Source organism: Xiphophorus couchianus, chromosome 4, assembly GCF_001444195.1.
Source record: "Xiphophorus couchianus chromosome 4, X_couchianus-1.0, whole genome shotgun sequence".
NCBI classification, from domain to species: domain Eukaryota; kingdom Metazoa; phylum Chordata; class Actinopteri; order Cyprinodontiformes; family Poeciliidae; genus Xiphophorus; species Xiphophorus couchianus.
In genome coordinates, this window is record NC_040231.1 from 16,542,376 (window position 1) to 16,566,197 (window position 23,822).

Genomic DNA, 23,822 nt, shown 5'->3' on the forward strand with positions numbered 1-23,822 from the left:
TGGTCTGCTGGTGTTGGTCAGAGGTGCTGATTGTATGGCAGCCTTGATTCTATCCGGGCAGCTGTGGCTATTATGTAGCTTGCCAGCATCAGTGTGTGAATGGGTGAATGACTGAGTGTGCACAGCGCTTTGGAGTCCTCTGGACTAGACAAAGCGCTCTGCAAGTACAGGCCATTTCCCATTTACAAAAGGAAACCAAAACACAAACACTCGTGGATCATGGCAGCTTGTTCTTGTGCTGCTCTGTCTCCTCAGGCAACAGGGAAGTAAGACACGTTTTTCAAAGGATCATTTTCCCCATTGGACAACTAAAAACCAGACATAAATAAAATCACTCAAGACAAACTATTTTTCTTTAAAGATCACTTAAATTTCCAAATAGTTTCTGTCTGTCCTTTATTATAGCCTCTCACAGAGCATTGTGGTACAAGCAGAAAAAAATCCAGTATGTTGCAACATTCAAGTAGAGTGGAGAGAGTTCAGTGTTTGTTTACTTTACTATATTTAAATAGTTGAAAATGAAAGATTTATTTCTGTTCAGCTCACAATTTTGACATGGCTATAAATATATCTTTCTGTGTATGTTTCCCCAACAACAAAGCTCACAAGACAAGTGTTTATTAAATGTAGGCTGAAGTTGTTTTTTTGTTGTTTTTAATGAAGAACTATTTGTTTAGAACAGCAAATAATCCCGGAAAAACAGCAGGACTTTTACTGAAACACTCCCAGTTTAAGAAATGTAAGACACAGCTTTAAAAGACAGATCTGTTTTGACTTTCAGTTTTACGTGTGCGAGCGTGTGGATAAGTATTAATATTTGTTTAGTTAAGAGCACATTAACTCTGGTTACTGTGGGAGCTTTTTGCAAAAGAAATGTGGCATAAGGAGCAACCTATGATTTAATTTCATGCAAAAACTCTTAGTTTTAAAGATAAAATATCAAGCTTTTGCTAAGGTGATGTTATTTTACCTTATATTGCTAAAATCTGTATGTGTTTGCATGATTGTCTGTCCTGTGTGCCTCTATGTTTCCCTCTGATGGACTGGTGACCAGTCCAGGGTGTTTCTTTTACCAAATAGTCCCTGGAGACAGGCACCAGTTCCCTGCAAGGATAAACGGGTATAAAACATTTAAAGATAAATGATGTTCTAGTTTGTTTAGTTGCATGTGTAGAAAATTTTTTTTGAAACCTATAACTCACTGGACTGATGGAAAATATGTGAATATTTTTCATATTTGACCGTTTTTTAAAAAATGGTGATGGAAAAATCTGAAGGCTGTCTTTCATTTTGACAGATTGCAGTTCCAACGCCTGACCACTTTTTAACTTTATGCACAGAGTACATAAAAAATTACCATCTGAATATCATTTCTGACCTGCACACTGAACTCAATGCGTCTTGCTGTCCATGAGCTGACAGCACGTTGAAGAGTTATGGAGGTTTTGAAGCCCTCCTGGTGCAGCTGAGCCACTGCTGCAGGATTTCCTCCTGCTGAAGTGGGATCAGGAAATCCTCTACTTCAGAGTCTTGCCATCTTCTGATGACTTCCATCGTAGGAATGTTCCCTGATTTCAAAACTTTGACTGAAGCGGTGCTTGTAATTCCGGGCAGCGTGGCAGCAGAGCACGGATTCAAACGGCATCACAACCTCAATGGTACGTTCACACCACGCGCCTTACGCGCGTCAAAAAACGCGTCCAACGCTTCACGTTTTGACGCCTGTGGACTTTGAATGCAGACGCTTGACATTTTGCTCTACACTTAGGATTTTGCGCGTCTGGTTTACGTTCAAAGTCTAAGTGGAGGCGCGTAGAGGGCGCGTCAGACACGCCGACTATAGCCGTTGTTTTCCGTTGGACGCTCTTGACGTGTCAAATGCTCGAAACGCTCCAAACGGTTCAAATCTCAACGCGTCAGACGCCTGAAACGCGCCGCAACGGCCCTCGACGCACGTCAACATAGACTTTGAATGTAAACCAGACACGCCTGACGCCCAACACGCGTTTGGTGTGAACGAACCACACCAACAAACCAACGAACCATCAGATATTTGATTATCCAATTCATGTAGATATGGACCAGGAAGAAGTTGTGTGATTACACATTGAGGTGAATCATTCATAATTTCAGTGTAGTCATTTGGATTAATTGGTTATATGTAGATTTGAGACGCAATGAACAGCTTTTGTAACTGTGAAAAAAAAATTGCATATATTCATCTGCTTGATATGTGATGGAACAGTGTGAATTTTCAGTCCGTTAATTAAACCAAATGAAAATTTAATGAAGCGAAATATGTCATTGGTATAATTTCAAAAATGATGGGTAAAAATATATTATGACTAGTTTTTAGTTTTTTTTACCACTTCCTTCAAATGACAGACGATGAAAAGCCTAGCAGAAGAAAACATTGAGATAATGTATCACAATCATAATGTGTTAATTTTACGTTCGAAAATTAGATTAGCTGGAGGTTTTACTACTTCAACATCTTTTCCAAATTGTTTAAGAAGGTTCAACATATAAAATGTATTTACCTTAATACCTAAAAGCATTTTTCAAAATCAATCAAACCTCCACAGCTAAAAAGAAACTTCCACCAAGTCAGTCAGGCAGGTGTCCTTTCTTCGCACATTTAAATATCATCAAGCCTGACTATAGACACATCAAGCTGATATTTTATAATGACATTCATAGCTGCAGTGTCCCTGCCTCATTTAGGTCCTGACAGCACAAATGAATAAATTCAATAGTTCCAGATAAAATTTGGCACACCATGGATAACCCATAGATCATCGAGCAATTCTTTTCTTTAAAAAGTTATTTCTCACAGGTTGAATCAGAGAAATCTGTGCAGCGAAATGTAACCTCTGAAGCTAATGAGCAGACTGAGGGATTAGCATACGAATGGCTCCCATAGCTCATCCTTCTGAGCATAGGGTAATGGCAGGTGAATGATACTTATCAAGCTTCATAAGTGCTCCTTCCAATAAATACATAGTCCAGGTCATTTGTACTGGGATTCAAGAGTTGATGGATATAGGATTACCACTTAACCTTGGAGTAATTCCAAGACGTTGCTTAAATCATCTAATACACTATCTATCCCATAACAGCTTGACCGGTCTTTAAGGATATCACTTCATAAGGCAAAATATGTTTTATGAGATAGATTTAACAAAAGGTGTTAGTGACTTATGAATCATATAGATGCAGTCATGACACAGCACCAACAAGCTTGTGTTTTTAAGAGATTGTTCCTGAATCTGACTTTGATAGATTCCCTGCATGATTGCTTTTATTTTTATTCTTCCCTCATACTATGCTTTGTTGACATGAAGGCATTCCACAATGAAAATCTTGCATCACTGCAGTGAGCATAATATTTACTCCTGAGAAGTCTCTGAAACAGGTCTGATCTTCATCAGGTTTAGACCTCACTTCTATCCAAGATCATGTGATCCTCGCTGAAGCCTGGCTCTCGTTTTGAATCAAACACTTGACCCTGACCTTGTCTGCCACCATTAAATCTGAAGATATTCACTCCCCACATTTCTCAGGAGGGAGAAAGTTAGTGGTTTTTATGTAAATGTTTGCAGCACATTCTTACTTTAACTTCCCACTGAAATTAGATTCCCTGTTTCTATCTTAAAAATGTTTTATGCTGCCTGACATTTCTCTCAAACTGCAGGTGAAGGTCAAGCAAACAGCTCCTCATAAGCAGCTTCAAAAAATCTAAAAGTTCTGCTTTAAAGGAAAGACCACTCCTGATTACAGGATAAACTATTCATAATCATTTCAGCCACCCATCCTTTTCCTATACCGTTTTATAGAATCCTCTGCTATGCTATGCTACACTATTTTATGCTAAGCTAAGCTATACGATGCTATGCTATTATATTCTATGCTATACTATATTATTCAGTGATATGTTACTTTATGTTATGCAAAGCTATTCAATTCTATGGTATGCTATACTATACCATACTGTGCTATACTGCACCATGCTATGCTATACTATGCTATGCTATGCTATACCATGCTATGCTATACTATACTATGCTGTAATACAGTATATAATTACTCATAATAATATATGTAATATATACAGCATTATATTGTACTATATGATACTATACTATACCATGCTATGCTATACCATGCTATGCTATACTATACTATGCTATGCTATACTATACCATGCTATGCTATACTATACTATGCTACAGTATATTATGCTGCAGTGTGCTGCACTGTACCATGTTATACTATTCTGCAGTGGTCAGACAAATTCTGGGTTTTATGTCTGCTTATTTGCAAAGCCAAAAACTGCAACTCATTAAATTTGCAAGCGACTTTAGAAATAAAAAAGAAAAGCCCACAAGCCCAAAGCTGCTTATAATAATCGGACTTGGCGAGCGAAACTCAAAATACTTCCTGTTTTTCCAGCAACAAAATGCGTATCTCCCTCTTCCCTCCATTGTTTATGTTTCTGTCGCTGCTGATACTGTCGCATAAAAACGGCGATCACTTGACAAGACACGTAGAGGAAATAAAATTAAATTACAAAAGAAAATAGTAACCAAAGTGATTTCGATAAGTAACTGTAGTCTGACTACTTGAATAGCTACGCGTTATGCATTACTCCTTACTGAAAAAAGTGATCCGACGTCAGTAGCGCCACTGACATCACTGGAAATATCCCATAGCTGATTTTACAGAGAACATTTCAGAATAGAAAAACCTACATCCTTAAATACAAACTCAACATTTCCCTTGTTTTGTCAAAAATAAAAAGTAAATTTTCACACACAGTAAGAGAGTTTTGAGGCCAAAGTCAGATTCTGCACCACCAGATCTGATGTGCTTTTATCTGTAGATATAAAAACAATACTTATGTTGACAAAAAATATCTTTATTCTCTTAATCCACTGAATTGATGATTAGCAGCTTGTAGGAATCAGGAAAAAGGTGGAGCGATGACTCTTACTTTCCCTACAGATCTTTGTTGGGAAACGTGAGATTTATTGTAGGATACAGATGACTTCATGTTTCTCAGAAGGGTGCCATGCTGTTAGATCTCCAAACTGCTGCTGTTTTACAGCATTTCAACTAATCGCCTCCTCTTCTCTGGACAAATAAATCTTCACATTTGTGCTTTCAGTCTTCACAGCAACTTATTGTCATTTTTATTTGTCAGCTATTTGGCTGCCTTGTTCTCAGTTTCTTTTATGCTTTTAAGCATATTTCCTAACTTGGAAATGAATAACCTTTGTGATCTATAAGCCTGCACACACTTTGAATTTACCTCAACCAACCTGTGTGTTTTTGGAGCAGCTCAATGAAGACTTAACCTAATTAAAATGAGTAATACATTTCCTCTGGTTACCCCACAACGGTCCTTTTGATAGCTTTCCGTTCAACCTTTTTTTCCGCTGTTAAAACGTGCTCTTCATGCCTTTGCACAGAAAGCACATAAACACACTTCCAAGACAAAGATTAGGGTAGCAGCTATTTTCGGTAATGTTTAGCAGACATTGCCATCTTCATTTTTACGGAGACATTAACTCAAAATAGCATCACTGCGAGGAGGAGTGTCTGACTCTCACTACCCTGGAATGAGAAGCATGTACAGAAACGGTTGCACAACGTCTCAGTGAGAAGAGTCAGATCCAATCACACACTGAGCATCGCTACTATGCTGCTGAGCTGTTGAATTACCCCTGTCTGTGATTATGAGGATTCTTTCTTCATAAGAATCGTAGAGTGAGAAACGAAGAGCTCCTTTTTAACAAATACTGGACAGACCCTGGCAGACGTTCCTGGGTGTTTGGTGAGTCATGTGAGAAAATATCCTGAGAGAGCTGATGAAAGGGAAACCAGCACGGCCTTTCTGGAATATTAACTAAATCCATAAAGTTTTGGAAGGATAAGTGTGCATCTGGACAAAGGGTGAATGTCCCCGACAGTGTGTGGTCTTTTTAACAAGCTCATGTCCCTGACTCTGGGGTTAGGCCTACTCACTCTAAAAAGTAGAGCTTTTCAAAGGGTTCTTCTTACTAAAAGTAAATGAAATCTGATATATTTTTATCTGAATAAAAGCTCCAACATTTAATATCATTTAGTCTCCCACACAATACTTAAGAAAATGACGTTTGCCATTGATTGTTCGTTGATGGAGCAATCAATAGATGTTGAAAAATAAAATAAAAAGCAAAATTTGCATGGCCATGAGACACTAAATTAATTCAGGTAAGGTAGGGTAATTTTATTTATATAGCACATTTTCAACATCAAGGCAATTCAAAGTGAATTAGAGGAAATACAATCAAAATAAGAGAAAGAAAAACAAGAAGTACTCCACAATTTATAAACTAATAGTTTCTCTGCATAAACTAATCGAAAAGTAAGTAGTCTGTAATTTATAAACTAGTAGGGGTTTCTCTGGATTCTTGTTCTGATGAAACTAAATGTTGGTTCTCCATGTTTGGTTTTATATTTTCTAAGTTTTTTCTATTCAATGTTTATAAATCCATCAGTTTTATATTGAATCAGAATTCAAGATTGAATTAGTTTTAGAACCAATGCTTAATTAACACCTCAAACAAGATTTTAGTAAAAATAAATGAGCTAATCACTAATCAAAAATTAATTAAACAGCTTAATATAAACCCCCAATAAATAAAAACCTGACACAAACGATCGTCCTATCTAAACTTTCATTTGCTTCCAACCTGTGACTGAGCTACTGTTGGTATTCCCTGTTGTGTTAATAAAGTGATCCAATAAGTAGGCCACTTTTTCATTTTCACTTCCCAAGGCTGCAGATACCAGCTGAGAGAGGAACTGTGGGAAAAAGCAAACAAATAATTCAACAAGTTATTTGACAAAGGAAAGTTTCCGTGCACCGTCAAGTCTGCTGCAGCATAAAATCAACTTTTTTTTTATTGGGTTAAAGTGACGTGTAGTTTTGGCCAAACGTAAATCCCATGTAAATAAACACCGAAGTGGAAGAGCTCAAAAAATGTCTAAATGAAAAATTAGGTAATTTTCTAAAGAAGAGGATAAGGCCCACTGAAAAATAAAACATTTTGACTTTAAATATCTTATTATTTTATTTATTTATCTGTTATGTTTTTTAATTAAGATTTAAAAGGACAAATAATATCACCAACTTTTCCCCATCTTCTCTGCACGTTTTAAAGCAGGAAAAACTTTTATTTTATGTTACACTGTGCAATCACTTTCACTTCCTCAGTTTCTCTTAAGAAACCATGAAATGAGGCCAACTCAGCTGGACATTAATTTGGCAACTTGTCGCCTTTAAGGTTACATGTAGCGCCCTTTCCCGTTTTAAAGGTCATGACTGACACAAGACTGGATGACGCCGGTCAACGACGACGACTGTGGATGTGTAAAATCTGCTGTAGGTTCGGTAAAAGTTCAACTTTTCTGCATGACCTTAATGTTCTTCCTCTTTTTGACTTTTAATCAGAAATCTTTGCAACGGCGTCAGAAATGCAGCCACACTGAAACTGAATGTTCTCCTATTTTGACACCATAAGTGAGATAACGTAAAACTACCTTTAAATGTTATTTATCGGTGTGTTATTGATAATTCATTGGATATTATCACTGAAGAAATTCTTACATATCTTTTTATCTCATTGTTAACAAACAGATTTGGAAAACTTGCAAATCATACATTTTATTACTGTATTTCTTTTTAACTTAGCCTTTATTTTTAGAAAAGGTTTCAAGCAGCACACAGTTTCTAACTCTGAATTTGAAAATGTAGAAATTTTCTTGTAGTTTAGAATATTAAAAAATAGCATATTTAGCATACAAGTGAGTTGTATGAGTTGCATACAACTAAATGGTGATTATTATTTGCATGATGTAGCATATATTGTATGGTTATTGTGTTAAACTGTGGAAAATTGACACTTTGCTTCAGCATGCCCTACACTGTTGTGCCATTTATTTTATTGGTGTAGCGTATTGCACAAAAATATACCAACAAACCAAACTCTCGCAGAAAGGTCAGAGGTGAGTCTATAGAGGGGTGGAGCAGCATGAGTCGTGGCTGCTGCACGCTGAAAGCTGTGGTTGCTTTGCATACTTCTTCCAAGGATGGAAATCTTTAATGTTCATTTCAAAGCAGTGAATTTAACAAATCAATCTCAGCCTGATAGTTTGAAATTATGTTTTGCATTTTAGTTTTACATGTAGGAAGAGGCAAAGTTGTAATGCAAGGCAGATAAAATGCAATAAGAACTGTAAAATAGGGCTTCAATTACTATTTTGATTTATTGTTGCAATGCCCTCCAGTACTAACTAATGGAGTCGATATTTGCACAATATTTAACTCGTGTTCTTGTCATTCCAGACTCCAATTCCCTTAATGAGCTGAAAGTCTTGTAAATATGTAGCCAGGCCTAAAAATACTCACATACCTCTACACGACTATCAGATGAAGGGAGATAAAAATTAGAGATGATTTTGAAAAAAATGTCAAAACCACTGGAGGAGAGACATGCATAAACTTACCAGCAGTTTTCATTTATTGAGAAGGATTTAAATAATTTCTGACATGTTAAAAAGGTAATTTAAAATATTATTCCTCTTGTTAAGTTTCTTCACATTTGCTGGGAGATATCTGTGTTATTTCCAACCACAAACCTCTTGATGGACTAAAAATAAACCCTGAAGTTAATCTGACAGCTGTTATGTAAATCTCTGCAGTTAGGAGAACAAAAATAGTTTGATAGTGTGTAATATTCTCATTGAAGTGCAAAGATATATGCCTTTAATTAATTTCTAAATTACTTCACTAGTAATCTGATTACTACATGCTTTTATTGATTTATTCCAGTTAGCTCATCACTTAGCAATGAGGGAAATTGATATTTCACATACGGCCAGGTTGGATTGGACATCATTTATTCCCATAATATATAAGTTATTATACTTTTATTATATTTAAAATGTTTTTTGATGAACTGGAACATTTAAGTGTGAGAAAAACAGAACACAGAAGAAATTTGTCGGGGTTTAAGTAATTGTTTACAGCACTTTAGTTTGTTAAAGGTTCATCAGGCAGATTAGTTTAATGATAAAGAAATTGTTGATAAGATTAAAGACAGCATGACCTCCTGAGATACAAAGCTCTAAAAAAACTAACTTTTTACAGCAAAAGAAAAATGATTTACTGCAAAAGAACATAACTACAGTCATTTTATAATTTTATAGCATACGATTGTATAAACATAAACATACATAGACATCAATGATAGTTACAAAAGTTTAAAATACACCTACTCTGCTTTTTTTTCCTTTCTTTTTTTAAAACAAGTGAGTGTAAAATGCTTTTTAAGAGTTTAACAACTTTACGTCAGTCAAAGGTTTACATACAGTGTTAGGTCATATGAGCTAATATATAAACAAAGACAATTAGGAGTCAATTTAAATTCTGAATCAACATTTCATCCGTTCATGTGTGAGGCTGACGGAAACATCAGTGGTCTCGAACGAGCCGGAGCGCGCCGGTAAATCCTAACCAAGACGAGGAAGAATGAGGTTTTGACAATCATGCCGCACAGCAGAAAGAAAACTCCCAACACGCAACAAGTAGCTAGTAAAGGGCTTATTGCAAGTGCAGCGACCGAGTCTCTGAGCATCCAGCATGTGGAGAGGGACGGGGGGCAGCGGGGAGCGACGGTGTTGGACGGCGCAGTCAGAGCAGCCGCCCTAATCATCTCTGAGTGCTTTAGTGTCGTTAGTGGAGGAGGAGGTAAACAGTGCGGGGGTGGGGTCAGTGGTTGCCAGTGGAGACCTGGAGATAGATGGGGGGGCCGCCAGGTCGGGTTAATGTGGGTGGAGAGGCTGAGTTTAACCATGGAGAGAGCTAGTTTGGACGGCCGGCGTGGTCTGCTGCTGTGGACAGTGTGAGGATGACGATGGAGAGGAAGACGCGTGTCCACCTTTAAGAGTTTTTGGAGGCCATCTTTATTGTGATGGTCTTCTGCTCTGTGTACTCCCTCAGGCCACTTTCTCCCCTGCAACAGGAAGCAGCTCTGATCACTTAAATAGATAATACACACTGAAACCAGATGTCCACACAAATAACCTTTTATTATCTCGCTCTGGCATTACGTGGCATTACGTATTCTACTGTTTATGGTTAGTTAGGATAACCAAAATTATTTCTGGTTGCTAAATTCCAGGACTATATATATATATATATATATATTTTACAATATTTTTCTGTCTTTAAACTCAGAAGTTTGCATACATGTCCTGTTTGTTAGCACTGCCTTCACTGCACAAACACAATCTTACCAAGTATTTTGTCTAGTTTCTAGTACAAATATCATAATACTCTTGAAATAAGACAAAACTAACTCCAGAGTAACTTATCAGCAAGACATAGGAGCTTGTTTTAAGTAAATAATTCCTTGAGATTAATGGCAAATTATTTCACATGTGGGTGCTGTGGTGGTGAAGGGGTTAAGCACAACCCACATAAGGAGGCCTTAGTCGCAGGTTCGATTCCTGACCTGGTGACCTTTGCTGCATGTCTTCTCCCTCTCTCATCACCTACTTTCATGTGATGACACTTTCAAATAAAGGCCACTAGAGACAAAAACCTTTAAAAAAAATTATTTCATGTGTAACATGGGGAAATTGTCTTGCTATAAGTAAACATATCTGCCAATGGAACCTGTTCTTTTCATCAATAAAAATGAATTATTTACTTAAAACAAGCTTCTATGTCTTGTTGAAAAGACACTTGTAAGTTAGTTTTGTCTTATTTCAAGTGTAATAAGATATTTCACTAGAAACTAGACAAAAATACAGTAATATTTTCTGTTTTTGCCATGTTTGAACTGTACGACACAATAATTTGCTGGAATAATTTGCCCATTCCTCCTGGTAAAAATGCCGTAACTGAGTCAGATTTGAAAGCCCTTCTTGTTCACATGTTCATTTTTATCTCTGCCCAAAACATTTCCACGGTTTTAAGTCAGTTTGTAACAGATTTGGTGCTATTGTTGGGAGCTTTTCCATTTGGGAGACCTGTTCATGCCCAGACTTTGGTTTCCTGTCTCATACTTTGAAAATCAGCTTTAATGTATTTACATGCCCCTTTCCTCATAATGAAACCTGTTTTGTAAAGTGCACCAGTTCCTCCTGCAGAAAAAAAACTACAACAAAATGCTTCCTGTGTTTGAGGTGATGTCTTAAAATTCATCCACATTCTTCCTCTGATGAACTCAAACATTGTGAATTAACCCTGAACAAGCTTAAACTGCAAAAACACAAAATCTTACCAAGTCTTTTTGTTCTAGTTTTCAGTGCAAATATCTTAATACACTTGAAATAAGACAAAACTAACTTACAAGTAACTTCTCAGCAAGATATATGATGTTGTTTTAAATCAGCAATTTATTAACATTGATGAAAAATACCAGTTCAACTGGCAGATTATTTAACTTTAATAAGACATTCATTTTTAAGAGATCATTTACTTAAACCAAACTCATATAACTTAGTTTTGTCTTATTTCAAGTGTACTAAGATATTTGCACTAAAAACTAGAACAAAAATACTTGGTAAGAGTTTGTGTTTTTGCAGTGATGTCTTTATCTTTCCCCAAATGTACACTAACTTTATGTAAACATATTTTAAGAAAAGGATTTTTTTTAAAAAAACTGTAAAGATCTATTTTGGTAATTTTAAGAGAGGAAACTTTAAGTCAATTTTAATATTCGACTGTGAGAAATAACAGGTTGTGCAGCTATTAAAAACTGGACGTCGGAAGAGACGCATAAAGAAAGAAACATTTCAATATCCTTTTAAAAAAGATTTATTTGAGGTTAATAAATGTTGTTTTGAAACATGAAGTCATTGTTAGTGATATTGCGGTTACGTTGTGTATATGTAGAGGGCATAAAACCAAACCGTACTCACAATTCACGTCCATTGCCAGACATTTTGTATCCTCCGAACGGACACTGTGTGCTCAGAGCATTGAAGCAGTTTATCCTGGGAAATACACAAAGCATGGATCAGTCTGATGCATTTGACTCCTGTGGTTTGCTTCAAAGTTGAGGACAATTGTAAGCTGCATTAAGGAGGACAGATCTAGAATATACCACCGTCATCACTGCAGGTTGTTTTTACAATCTGCTGAACCCCGTCAAATAATTCTGACTCGCTGCGTGAGTGAGTTTAACTACAGCTGGCTGGGAAAAAACTGCTAAAAGGAAATGGGATGGAGACAACTGTGGTCAGTTTAAATGAAGAAAAGCTGAGTTTGTGGGAAAATAAAGGTAAAAATGCATAGAAATAAAAGCTCAAGAGGTGTTTTCTTTAAAAAGATGTTCTTGTGAGTTTTGTTTTGGGAAGATTTTGACAAATTATGCCTTGTTTGTGTGATGGTGGATGGTGGTGAGTGAGTAATTGTGACACGTGAAAACTGAAGGACAAAGCTGTAATATAAACGTTTGTTTAGCTACCAGACCGCTGTGGTACAGGCAGCGAAATGTTTCTGGCAGATGCTGCGTGTTAGCTCCACTCCTGCTCTTACTCATAACCATCTGAAGGTAATTACAAATGAAACCAAACAACTCAGAGAACTCAACAAGTGGTTGTGTTATTCCTGCACACACACCAGATTACACCGAATCCTGTTCTCACAAATTTCATCTCACATTTCTGGGAGTTGTGTGGGGGGAAAAACACAAGAGAAGCTGGTTGCAGAGTGTGTAATAATAGTTGAGATAGTGTGGTGTCAGCTTACAGGCTCTGGACGGCTGAAATGTTTAATATTTCCCACATGAAAAATGAAGCTTGTTACAGGAAACTGAACTCACCACACCGTGCCGGCCTGCAAGGCTGTGGTTACGGTCATGGCTTTGTTGATGTCGCTGGTGAAAACGGCAGCAACCAGACCGTAGTCCGAGTTGTTGGCTCTTTCGATCACTTCTTCAATCGTTTTGAACTTCATAATCTGCTGGACTGGCCCAAAAATCTGCAGAAATAATAAATCAGAATTCAGAATAGACATTTAGCGAACAAACGTATATTATTTCGTTGTGTGTTTCTGCTTTGTATGGACTGTGTCTTATTCACAGATCATTTTTCTTTATTTTCATGTTCCTAACTTTTGTTTCTGCATTTTATTGTCTATCCTGTTAGATTTCATAGATACTGACTAACTTTTTAATTGCTGAAGGACATTCAGGATGAGGAATTAGCAGATTATTGGTGGTGTAGTATGAAGAGGTTTTAAAAATTATGATTTGAAAACAGTTTGTCTTATCATTCCTGCGACTTAAGTTTTATTTCAAGTTTCACAAACAACTTGAAATAAAGTTGCACCTGGTTCTGGTTCTGGTTTGCTCTGCCTCCCTAGAACCAGAACCAAACATGGAGAAGCAGCATTCAGCTTCTATGCACCACAAATCTGGAACAAACTTCCATAAAACTGCTCTTAACACCTAGTTCCTTTAAATCTAGACTAAAAACCCACATGTTTCCTTTGAAACATAATAAACACAAATTGATGTTTGATGTGTTTTGATTATTTTAATGGAGGCACATGACAAAATGTCACTGGTTTTCATAACTGTTGACTGTGTGACAAGTTTATGAAGCATTTGTGTTTTTGTGACGTAAAGCACTTAGAAATGCCTTGTTGCTGAAATGTGCTATACAAATAAACTTGATTGATTTATTGATTAATTTAATCATGTGTTAGAAAAATTGTGTGAATGATTCTGTATGGACTGTATTCTTCAAATGTACTTATTTGAAATGAAAGAAACTTAAAGCCATGGTGCAGCTTTCATCACTATTAGCTGTGAATATGAAATAATAATAGAATATCAAAAATGAATAATCTTTTTTGGACAAGTAATGAAAAAACTGATTGTATAGTTTGAATTTTTGTGCTTCTTTTTAGGTAGAAATAATGTTTCATCAGTTTCACTGAAAAATGTTGAATTACTACGTAGGTTTCCTGTACCTCTTCTCTGGCGATGCGCATGTCGTCCGTCACGTTTGAGAACACGGTGGGCTCGATGAAGAACCCTTTCAGGCCCAGAGCTTTGCCTCCACACTCCAGCTTGGCTCCTTCACTGACGCCGCTCTGGATAAACTCCAGCACACGGTTCTGATGCTCCCGACTGATCTGTGGAGGTAAAGGACAGGCATGGATTAGGACACGAAGAACAGAATAATTTAGATTACTTATTTTTTTAAAAAAAGGAAGGTGGAAATTAAAAGCGAAATCGTCTCACCTGTGGACCCTGCTCAGTCGTGGGGTCGAAGGGGCTGCCGACTGTCCTCCTCCTGGCTCGTTCCACGCTCCTTTGGACAAACTCGTCATGAATGGAGTCCTCCACAAATATGCGGGAACCCGCTGTGCAGCACTGGCCCGCATTGAAGAACACGCCCTGGTGGGCTTGTTCAACCGCAACATCCACTGTGAACAAAAAGAGCTTTTAGCTAATCAGTACAGAGATTAAAGTACTTATTCTGTAGAAGAAAACCTTTGATTACCTTCAGTATGAAACGTTTTTCTATGATTCAAGGCTCAGTGTTGGCATGAAATGATGTGAGAAAGACATCTTTGGTGAAGCCAATCTGACACCAGCAGGATGGATCCCGCTCTCCCCAGAAAGGGTTAATGGACCCCGGTGATTTATGAAGCACCCGACTGAGTCAGGGTCCATTCTCCTGATTTACAGGCCCCAACCAGCCCCTCTTACGCCTGTTGAAAGCATTTGAAAACACTGTGTGCCCCCAGTTTGGTCGGGCACCTTAAGGTTATACGAAACTCATCCAACCAGAACTTTTCAAAGCACAAAAAGGCTTTAAAGCTTTGAGGTATAGTCTTTTAATTAAATAAAATTCAGACATAGGCAGATCTGCTTCTTAGATAAATAGAAAACAAATCGATGTTCGCTCCCTGTCATGGAGTTTTGTGGAAGATGAGGTTTCATTTATACACGTTCCTTTTCATTTCAAGTGAGAATAATCACATCATATGAGGAAATGTTGCACACATTTGGCTAAGGGCGTTGGAAACAATTTCATTATTAACTTTAAAATAGTCAGTGTAACTCGATGATTCCCAAGTTGTGCATTGTTGTTTTGAAGACAGTGTAAACTCTCACCTGGTTCGTTCACCTTTTAGGAAGCAATACCTTTTAGACAAGAAAAGGTATAAAAGGTAACCAAAGTTTGGTTACTAATGTTTCCAAACTTTGTATCTTTATTTCTTTAAAAATCTAAATAGTTTGAATGAGACTTATCTACATGTAACATATATTTCAAGTATCATCAGGGTTTAGAAATATTTTATACCACTAAATCGCCCAAAGGCACTGACCCATTCTTCCACAACAAAATATACATTATACATTTTTACCTAGTTGGTAAAAATGTACAAAAGTTTTTAGAATTAATACATTTTAGTAAAAAGAGGAAGAAATTATTGTTTTCAGCTACCATTAGTACTGCTGTCTTTAAAGCTTTGCACTATTGTAACAGGGTTTTATTTTAACAATATTATCAATTTAAAGTTTGTCAAAATTTATTTGAATTCATTTTGTTTAGTCAACAAGTTGTTTCTCCAGACATTTATTGGTGTTTTAAGTTCTATTCTTGGCAGTTGGTGGTTACCATAGTAACCGGTAACTGACAGCTCCTCCCCCTTTTTTCTGTTGCCGTCGGTAACCGTGGTATGCATCAGAATGAGCTGTGTTTTCTTTACAAGTTTTAAATTTTAAAATATATGTTGGACAAATTTGATATTGTACAAATTTCACAGATGAAATCTGAGTAAATTTGTTATGTTTTGTGTTTGTTTCTAAATGTTATCATTGTTAATGTTGCCCATTTTAGCTACAAATGTTAACTTCTGCTAACTTCTCATTGGGATATATTGTTTATGGTTTATTCTGGGTTATTAATTATATTTTACTTATTGTATAGAGGCAGAAGCTGCTGGATTGATGTTAACCACCAACTTGATTTTCTCTTTTCTTGGAATAAATACAGTGAACCTGAATGTGTCTGTTGTGAAGTCGACCTACTGCACCTGAGATGAATATAGAAGGGTTACACTATTAATGCCCTTTCTAAAACTACACAAACTTCAGCAACAACATTTTACACATTTAAAGCATTCAGTGATTTTCTTGTCACAGTTCTGATTGTTTTAAACTTTACATTTTTGCTTTATCTTACTTGAATGGCATGTTTTTTCTATTTTTCCCATTTTGAGGAGTGGCTTAGAGAGAAAAATAGCCCCTTGTCTCATTATATTTGAGGAAAAAGTGGATTTTCCAAAACCCAATAAGAGTGAAGCTCACTTATACGTGTGAACAGATCTATTTAATCCAGAAGATGGAGTCAAACTGAGGTCAATAGGTCAAGAGGGGTGCATCTATGTGACAAACATGACCACTCTTAATACCACTGGGTGGCGCTGTGAGAATAACACAATATGCATGTGTTCACCAATTCGTATGTGTATCCAAAGTTTTATAAGTTTTCAGACTTATTGCATAAACTCCTGGTGGAATATCTCTGATTACTTTGTAACTCACAATCTGCATCTGCAAAAATGATGTTGGGATTCTTCCCTCCCAGCTCCAGCGTTATTCTCTTCAGGTTACTCTTCCCCGCCGCCTCTTGGATCAGCTTGCCAACCTGGCGGAGAGAACAGATCCAGGGTTTACTAAGAGAGATAGGCCTGCAGCCAGATCGGTAAATCAACCCGAGCCATTAAATATCTTAAAGAAGCTGCTTAGCTCCAAACAAGGAATGCAGCAGTCGGCCAGCTGCATGAAACATGAGTTCTGCAAACACACAGAATGAATATCTATTACGGGTTTTTTGGAGAGAGCGGCAGGAAAACAAAATGATGTTTCAGCCTGGAACACCATCTGATATGTAGCGAGGGGCAGGAAGAGGCAACCACAAGGTGTGTGGGTGGTGTCCTGTGATCCAGCCAACTGTGGGACGTTTTGTTTGCAGTGAAACGGGTCCGGTGTTCTGATATGAAAAAACCCAGTGGGGATTTGCCTGTGGCTTTTCTCTTATCTTCCTATTATCCCCATTTCCTCTCTGGCCCTCAGCGTCGCAGATGATATCACAAAACCAAAACTGGAGAACAATAAATAAAGCATTCAAGATCCACATTCCTTGTGAATACTTGAGGGAAAACCCTCTTTGGTCAGGAAAATCTACCGTGTAATTCATTTTAAAAAAGCATGTTTTAGTTTTACAAGCACAAATCACCTGATTTTACAGTCTCACCGATTTCTGATCCACGCTGTGTGTTTTCACATACTTTAACTTGAGTTTTGTTGATTTATTGTTGAAGATATAAGTTAGACGTTTGTAATTTATTCATCCAAGGCTTAGCATGGAGCAACTAAAGCAGAGTTTAAAGGGTTCACATATTGGAAATGTTAAATAAAAACTCAAAAAAAATTTAACTGAGGCAGATTTTAATCCCTTTGGGATTTTCATAAAAAAATATCTATATTTTTGCAAAGAGCTGTATTTCAACTATTTGGAAAGTTTGTAAATCACCGTTTTAGATGAGTGGACTGATCATTTCCCGTTGTGATGGACTGAGAGCGGACAGATAAGAAGCCTGTGAAATCCCCCCGCAGCTCCCTCACAATCCTACACCCTGAGCAAGTATTCGTCTTTCCTGTTACTCACACAGCCTGTTTTATTTTCCAAGGGAACTGACAAGATCAAGTGGAAAATTACCCTCCAAGTGTCCAACCTAAAATACCCCGCCTCCAGCATGGAAAAGGCTCATCTTCTCTCAGTATCTTGCTGCCTGAACTGATGAAGATAAGAGCGGAGTCGACGCCTGCCTCTTGAGCTGAATAAAAACAACGCAACACTCCGCTTGGCTCTAGAGTTTATGATCTAATTTGTCCGTCTTTGATCAGAAACTCGAAGTGGCTGACTCAGTGGATGTTCGCGTGTGCTTTTACCAGCGTAAAGGAAAACATGATGGGAATTCAGAGTAACACAGTGGTGTGAGTCAGTGAGATTTTTCCCCCTAAAATCCACCTGTAGCTGTTCAGACTCTTAGGGATGCTTATATCTTTCACTATTGCTGGTGACTCACTGTCTGGGCATCAGATGTCTGACAGCAGCGGCTCATTCACTCTAATTAACTCCAGATAATGCAGAATAAATAACAGGGAAACGAGTAAAAATAAACCAGAGACATAATCAGGATTTATGTTTCTGTGCTAAAAATCTGAAAGGAATATTTTACTCATATTTCTGTATTGATGATTTCATTTTGGTTAGTTTTGATAATTTGTGAAAATAACACGACTCAACCAAAACTAAAGACAACTGAAAAACTGCTTTGTAACCGAGCATTAGGTCGTTTTTGTTTTGTATTTTAGATAAAACAGATCAATAAAAATGACAGCAGTAAAAGATTATCCAGAACTTAAATAAAAATGACAACAGCAAAACAACAAAATCATAATGTATGTTTATAAATCTGCTTCATTGCCCTTTGAAGGTGATTAACTGTCTCAGATATGCAGTCTGGGACAAAGTACTCAACTCTAGTACTTGAGTAAAAGTATTGATACTCATGGTCAAATGTTGATCAGTCGCAAGTAAAAGTTGTTTGACCAAAAGTTTACTCACGTTAAAGTACTTTAGTACTTATTTTTGAAAAGACTTAAAGTATTCAAAAGTAAAAATTTAATTTTCCAATATCAGTACATTGCTGTACTGTTTTCTGAGTGCTTTTACCGACCCGAGTAACTTATTCAAACCACCTGATCGCAATGTTTTCATGAGGTAATTCCAATCACACGTCTGAGTGTCGACTGTGCAAACTAAGGCAGGTTAAAGTGTTTGTATTTAATGATTAAAGATGGCTACTCAAAAATCAATGATGGTTTAGACAAAACAAGGACTAGCTAAGCAGCAATTGCTTTGAAAAGAAACAAAGGGAAAATTACTCTTTCAAAACATAAAAGATTAATTGAATAAAGCTTTATTTACTCTGTCATTAGTGAAAAAAAAAACTTTATCAAATGTGTTTTGGTGACACATTAGAATCTAAGGTGTCAAACTCGAGGCCTGAGGGCCAAATCCAGCCTGCTGTAGCTTTTTATGTGGCCCTCTAGACTCTAAAGGGGCATATAAATAAAACCGTCAAGATAACAGTATGCTTACATATTATTTTATCAATCAATTATCAAGCAGTTTTTTAAATCTATTTACTGCATCAATTTGTCCTTCCAGTTTCTTGTGAATTATTGTGGAAATTCACGCAAAATTAAAAATTGCTTAACTTTTTCACACTACTACATAATTGTGAGTTTATTGCAGATTTTTGCAAAAATGGTAAAAAAATATTGGATCTCAGTGACGGCTAAGTATTTCTTACTTCTACTAAACAGCCTCCTCAGCCTTACTTAATGTTGAGTTATGATCCGAAATGATGCAGCAAGTCATAAAAAGTCACATTTACTATCATACATAAGCGCAAATATTTCTAAATTAGTACCACAAACACTTCTATATTACAACAACAACAAAAAAAAATCACAAAATCCTGAAAAGATGTTCAATATTATTTAATTTCAATTATCTATTTAATATTTAACAGTTTAACGGGTTTTATCAATACATTCTGGCACAACCGGCCCAAAGGGAAAATGGGTTTGACGCTCCTGCCTTAGCCGTTAACCACATTGTGGAGTCATTGCCCCAAAACTGTTGCAAAAACAACTCAAATGTCACAGCAATGATCCAATCATTGGGTTACTTAAATTAAATCTACACTCTGCACAAGTTGTGTCTGCACTGATGAAGATTCACTGACCTTTGCAGGCCACGTAATTGAAGTGGCTCCAACTGATACATGACCTACTTTCTGATCGTTTGGCTAATACGACGTTAATTCAGAGACTCGGAACAACAACGCTAAACTTTCAACATTGTGTTGTCACGATAAAATTAAGATATCAGTCCTAATGCAGTAGGAACCTTCATCCCATTATGAAAACACACAAAACGGGCATCAAAACCAACAAATACTTCAAGGACACAACAGGACTTTGTGTTCCAGAACATTTTATTCTGCTTAGACCAAAGTGACACTTGTTTTCAATGTGTCAACATACATGACAAGATAGAAATAATGTTCACAATGGGAACAGATATCTTTGGGCTCCATTGAAGGAGTCATCAGATGAGTTATTAGATTATCCAAAGAAACCAAAGCAGGAAAAAATGGATGTGTCTCAATTTAATCAGTTAATGAATAGCAAAGAACTCTGTATTTATGAAATTAGATCCCGGTCAGTTTGCCACACGTATCCTCATTTTAGACTTACACATTACTTTGTCATTTCCTGCCACTATTTTTCAGAAATTATGGGAAAATGTTGTAATAAAAGATCCTCAAATCTCACTTGTAACTTCAAAATATTGACTGGAAACAGCACAGGCCATTTTATGGTTCTGTAACGCATGACAGATGCTTAAAAATTACATAATCATATGGACGAAAATATAAAGTTAAGTGGAAATTTTGGTATTTTAGGTATGAAAATGACAATAATTCATATAAGTAACAAAAAATAACAAAATCAGGCAATTTCTTTCTTATTTTCCAAAATCAGTTTCTTTCAATAAGAACAAACTTTAACAAAAACTACATGTGTGTGTAATTGAGTAAATGTAACTAGTTACTACCAAACTCAGCCGCCCGCCCAGCCAGAGCAAACACACTGGTGGTGGAATCGCTCTGCTGAAAACGCTGGACCGTAAAACAGCTAACCGACCCGCAGCAACCCGCGCCGCATCGCTCAGTGGAAATGAGGCACAAGCGACTTCCTGCTGGCACGAATTATTTATCGGAAACCTATAATCACATTTCCTTATGTTAGCCTGAGGATAATATAAAAAAAAAAAAAAAAAAGAAACGGACAAGCTGCTTTAAGACATGAGGCGATTGAGCTTTTTCTGTTTTCACCCCAAATTTTGGAATATGTTGCTGTTCAATATTAGACTGGCATCTTCACTTCCTGTTTTAAAAGGCACATTTTTTCTATGGTGTTTGGCCCAATATGAGTTGGTAAGTTTATTTTATTGTCTTTGTTTGACATTAAGTGTATTTTAAAACGTGAATGTTTTTTAAAATGGTTCAAGTCTTGACTTTTATTCTTTGATTTGCACTTTTGCTTTTAAATGTGCTTTGTAAATAACTTAGATTTTGATTTGTTGATGAACAGTTGAAACTTTCTTTGTTCCTCGTCCACAAATGGGAAATTAACTTATAGAATCGAACAAAAATAAAATGCAAGTTAAGAATTAAAAGAAATTGAAGTTCTGGTGACATTTTTTCTCATCCTCTTTTCATTATAAAGTAAAACGTCAATGAACATGGTTAACTCCCAAACATTTTCAATCAAAAATAACTCTTTTATGGTCATATTTGTGTAAGGAAATCTGTGAATTGTGGTCCTTCAAACCTGATTTTCTTCTTGCTTTTAGTTTAGGAGCTACAAGAAAATCTTGACAGGATGCAATAATTCAAATTCAGAAATACGTTATTGATCCCACAGGGAGATTAAATGTTGTTTTAACTCATTAATTCAAAGTCTTTAAAGAGTTAATGCAAACAAAATGACCTTCAGCGTGGATGCTGTTTGAGTCAGTAACTTAAATGAAACTTTAACTGCAGTGAGGTTTTCAACATTTATTTGCCTCTGGTCGGCTGAATTTCAATTTCACTGTCTATGTGGCTCCAGACAGTGAAGTATTATGTCTGAGCCTGCGGGAGCTTATCAGATGCTGCTTACAGCAACAACATAAATGAGTCACAGGAAGCTTTGTTCACTTTCCAGAGAGACTTGTTAAAAACATCTTGTTATATATTCTGCTTTTGCTTTGCTGCGAATGGTTGGAACAGAGGAGGTAAATGACAGATGTTTATAAATGATCTGCAGAGAGGTTATTTGGTGTCTCTCTGCTGTCTGCCGCAGGAATGCGTTCAGACCACAACACTCAACACCTAAAATGGTATGCGTCCTTTTGCTTTGTTTTAGCCGCTTCCCGGATCTGCAAGGCAAGCTGAGCTTTATGTGCTTTAGATCCAGCTAGATAAAGAAAAAAGATGTTAACATGAAAGAGACTGGAGAACAGAAACATGTTTGTATTCTTATGAAAATGCAATAACAGATATTCACATACTATATAAAGAAAGACATATAGATCACTTTTCCCTCACTAAATCAGACGCAACGTTTCCTGTTATGGGTGTAAAGTTATTTATATTTATGAAATGCCAGAGCAGTGAGCAGCAGAGCTTTTAAATATCTTTTTTACTATCTTCTTCAAGTTCAGAAGTTGACTTGGAGTAATTCACAACATTGACACCTATGAATGAATTTTACTGCAACCACCTCAACACTTCCTTGTGTGACATGAGAGGATCTAAAGGAAATTGCAAAGATATCAGAAAGACATTTTGTCCGAGTCACATTCATAGCCAAATAATTAGATACATGCATAAACAAAAATGAAAATCCCCAATAATCATAGGGTTCAGAAAAGATACAAGTTCTCTGTCCCAGAGTTGTTTTGGTTTAAATCTGCATATCGATCAAATAACAAATGCAAAGAAATTTTTGAAGATGCTGGCTGAAGTTTTTGTCAGAGAGAGTCATCGAGAAATAAGAAGTGAAATGGACTGGAAGATCGACCCACTACCTCAAAAACAATAGAAGAATCTTGATTGAGGTTTGCAAATGTACTCGTTGACAAAGAAATATATCTCTGAAGAGTTTTCTGGTGAAGCAAAAATTGAAGGAAAGACAATAATTGTTGTCATTACATTTGAAGAAGACAGAAGGAAGCTCCCAATCCTGGGAATACTGCTCCAAATGTAAAGTAGGGAGTGGCAGCATCATGTTGTGTTGTTAATTTACTATCAGAGCTACTGGTGCACTTCACAAAATATATGCAGTTATTAGGGAACAAATATTCAGAACTACTGAATCAAAACCTTCAGTAGTTGTACAAATGGTTTTCCAAATGGACCAGAATCATATCGCCAAATAAAAAGTCAATATTGTAATCAGGGTTTCCCTCAGAGTGTCATAAGCCTGGCGGGCCACCAGGCTTTACTTGAGTTCCCACCAGGCTAAGCATCATTTGTTTATGTATTAGTTTTTTTTCTCTGCATCAGTAACAGTGTTAAAGGGTCTTTCAGGTGAAATGGTTGGAATCACATGGTCATTATGTGATCACATAGAGAGGTGCCGATTTTACTGACCATCTTTACCGGTCAAATAAAGCGGCACTTAAATTAGGATGAAACAACTGTAGTGCAAAAAATTTGTATTTATTTATGTTTGTCTTTTTGTTTTATTTTAAGGTTGATGTTCCTGTATTGTTAATAATGACTTACAACAGCACATATTTACTGAGTCATATTCTCAAATTTCCTGTCAACTTTAAACATTTATAACTCAAAAACACAGAAGGTTGCCGGATGATGGCCCTACTCCAACTACCACTGGGTAAAGCAAGTTATCCGGGGGAAACTCTGTTGGAGTAAACATTACAAAGCCTCTGTCTTAGTCCCACAGAAACTTTTTCGGCCGAGCAGAAAAGGTGTGTATGATCAAGGTGGCCTGCACACCTGACTCAGCAATAGCAGCGGTCAGAAGGAAATGTGTCTGAATTTCTGACTTCCAAGAAAGTTTTAAAAATGTTCAAAAAGTTCTCTCTCT

General features: G+C 36.7%; 1 protein-coding gene across 1 annotated transcript in view; it reads right to left on the reverse strand.

Moving 5' to 3' along the window:
• Window positions 1-8,843: 8,843 nt before the first annotated feature.
• aldh1a2 (aldehyde dehydrogenase 1 family, member A2) overlaps window positions 8,844-23,822 on the reverse strand; it is a 33,516-nt gene continuing 18,537 nt past the window's right edge. Inside the window, exons 8-13 of the mRNA XM_028014556.1 lie at window positions 16,626-16,728; window positions 14,310-14,494; window positions 14,036-14,200; window positions 12,882-13,039; window positions 11,977-12,051; window positions 8,844-10,061 (exon numbers count right to left, since the gene is read on the reverse strand). Coding sequence (XP_027870357.1) covers window positions 9,989-10,061; window positions 11,977-12,051; window positions 12,882-13,039; window positions 14,036-14,200; window positions 14,310-14,494; window positions 16,626-16,728 — 759 coding nt within the window. The 3' untranslated portion in view covers window positions 8,844-9,988. The remainder of the gene's footprint in view (window positions 10,062-11,976; window positions 12,052-12,881; window positions 13,040-14,035; window positions 14,201-14,309; window positions 14,495-16,625; window positions 16,729-23,822) is intronic.